The 1,762-nt window shown below is 24.7% G+C and overlaps 1 protein-coding gene across 1 annotated transcript in view; it reads right to left on the bottom strand.

Annotated features, from left to right (window-relative positions):
• Positions 1-1,670: 1,670 nt before the first annotated feature.
• The window catches only part of LOC100776284 (probable LRR receptor-like serine/threonine-protein kinase At1g51880), a 2,881-nt gene continuing 2,789 nt past the window's right edge, over positions 1,671-1,762 (bottom strand). Inside the window, exon 8 of the mRNA XM_014778423.2 lies at positions 1,671-1,752. Within this exon, the coding sequence (XP_014633909.2) occupies positions 1,671-1,752 (82 nt within the window). The remainder of the gene's footprint in view (positions 1,753-1,762) is intronic.

Here is a 1,762-nt window from a genome sequence, read left to right as displayed (position 1 = left end):
TTACTTTTTCTAGCTGTCCGATCATTTAGCTCATGTGATTATCACTAAAGCCAAACCCAATATGTACGAGGCTGCTAAATTGGCTTGTCTTTCCAAGACATTGGAGATGTTTTTTTACACAGTCGTCATAATTATTGAAATATTATCCGCCTTAAAATGTTTTATTGTAAAATTTATTAATAATTCATCCGTAATCAATCAAAATTATTTAAAGCAACAAAATATTGATAATTAATATTATTTTAAAAATTGTTATTAATGATAGCATGAATAATTAATAATCTATACAAAATTATTTAAAACAAGATTAAATTATTTAATATACTTACGACATAGTATATGATTAGTTAAATTTTAAAAATTTTACTTATCTTAAAAGTGTTTATCAAAATTTAAAAGGTTAAAATTATATTTGTGATCTACTATATCATAAGGAAGATTAATTAATTTTGTTTTACTTTAAATAATTTTGTAAGGATTTTTATCAACTATTCATTTTATAATGTCAATCAGATTATTAATAAGATTTACAACAAAAAAAATCAAGATAAATAATATTTTAATAATTATGAATGCGTAATTTTTACTCATGACACCAAAGATCGGTCTCGGGACCGGTCTTGAGAGTATCATGTTTTAGACAAATATTAATTTTTATTGTTTATTTATGACTTATTCCTCTTTTTACATTTTATAATTTAGCTGAACGTAAATAATTTTTGTTTTAATTTGTTCGCTTTCAAATAATATTTTATGACTTATTTTGAGCTACATTCATCAAACTATCTAGACAACCCTTTGCCGGAAATAAGTTTGTCCCGATCGAAGCGTTAAGTGCATGTTCATGAGCTTTAACAGTTTGACTGTGTTTAATTTAAATTAAAGTGGTTCTAATTATTTTTTAGGTGTATTTAAAAAACTCATTTTTAATGCATTTGAATTTCCTAATATTTTTATCTAGTATTTTATAAAACAATTTTACATTATCATCCAATCATATATCATCATCTGAATTATTTTAAAATAATTATTTTAAAAATTAATTAATTTTATCATGATAAATTATAATTGAATGACATATAAAAGTGTTTATTGTTAGTATATTATTTTTTCTCTTTTCTCTTTTCTCTATATACAAAACAATAAATGAATACTTTATCATGATACTATTAAAATTGACGAAAACTTTAAGTTCTTTATAACTTCCCAATCGGTTGCGTTGAAGCTCACAAACCATCGGAATTTTTAAATCATTTTTCATATTATTGTGATGAATAATTAATTAAATATATGGATTAATGGTCGGTTGAATTGAAGCTCACAAACCAGCATGTTTTTTTTTAATCATATTAATTGGATTTTTTTATTCTAACTAATCTATACACATTTTTTCTTTAAGGATGAGATATTAGGAAGATAAAGTATAAATATGACTGAGGAACCATATTTTTTTTATCTTCCTAAAAATATGTATAACGTATAACATGATCATAGTACAGTTGCTTATGCTTGGTTACAGAACATCAGAATAAAATAGCAGAAAAATTAATCCATTGAATAAAAGACTACAAGAATTGAGCATGCAAAACTGCAATAAATTCAGGTACAGCAAACAGAAATTGAAACACACCACTGCTTTCAGGAACATTTTTTTGGTATCAGTGAATGTATTACCTAGCTGGGGGACCAAGTTCAGTTGTGAAATTCAGAGTGACCAACTCAATTGAGTCACTGTTTTCAGTGTCACGACCACTATATTTTC

The sequence above is a fragment of the Glycine max genome, chromosome 8 (assembly GCF_000004515.6).
Source record: "Glycine max cultivar Williams 82 chromosome 8, Glycine_max_v4.0, whole genome shotgun sequence".
In the NCBI taxonomy this organism is placed as follows: Eukaryota; Viridiplantae; Streptophyta; class Magnoliopsida; order Fabales; family Fabaceae; genus Glycine; species Glycine max.
The sequence above is the reverse complement of the archived record's forward strand: the minus strand, read 5'-3'. Positions and strand labels throughout refer to the sequence as shown.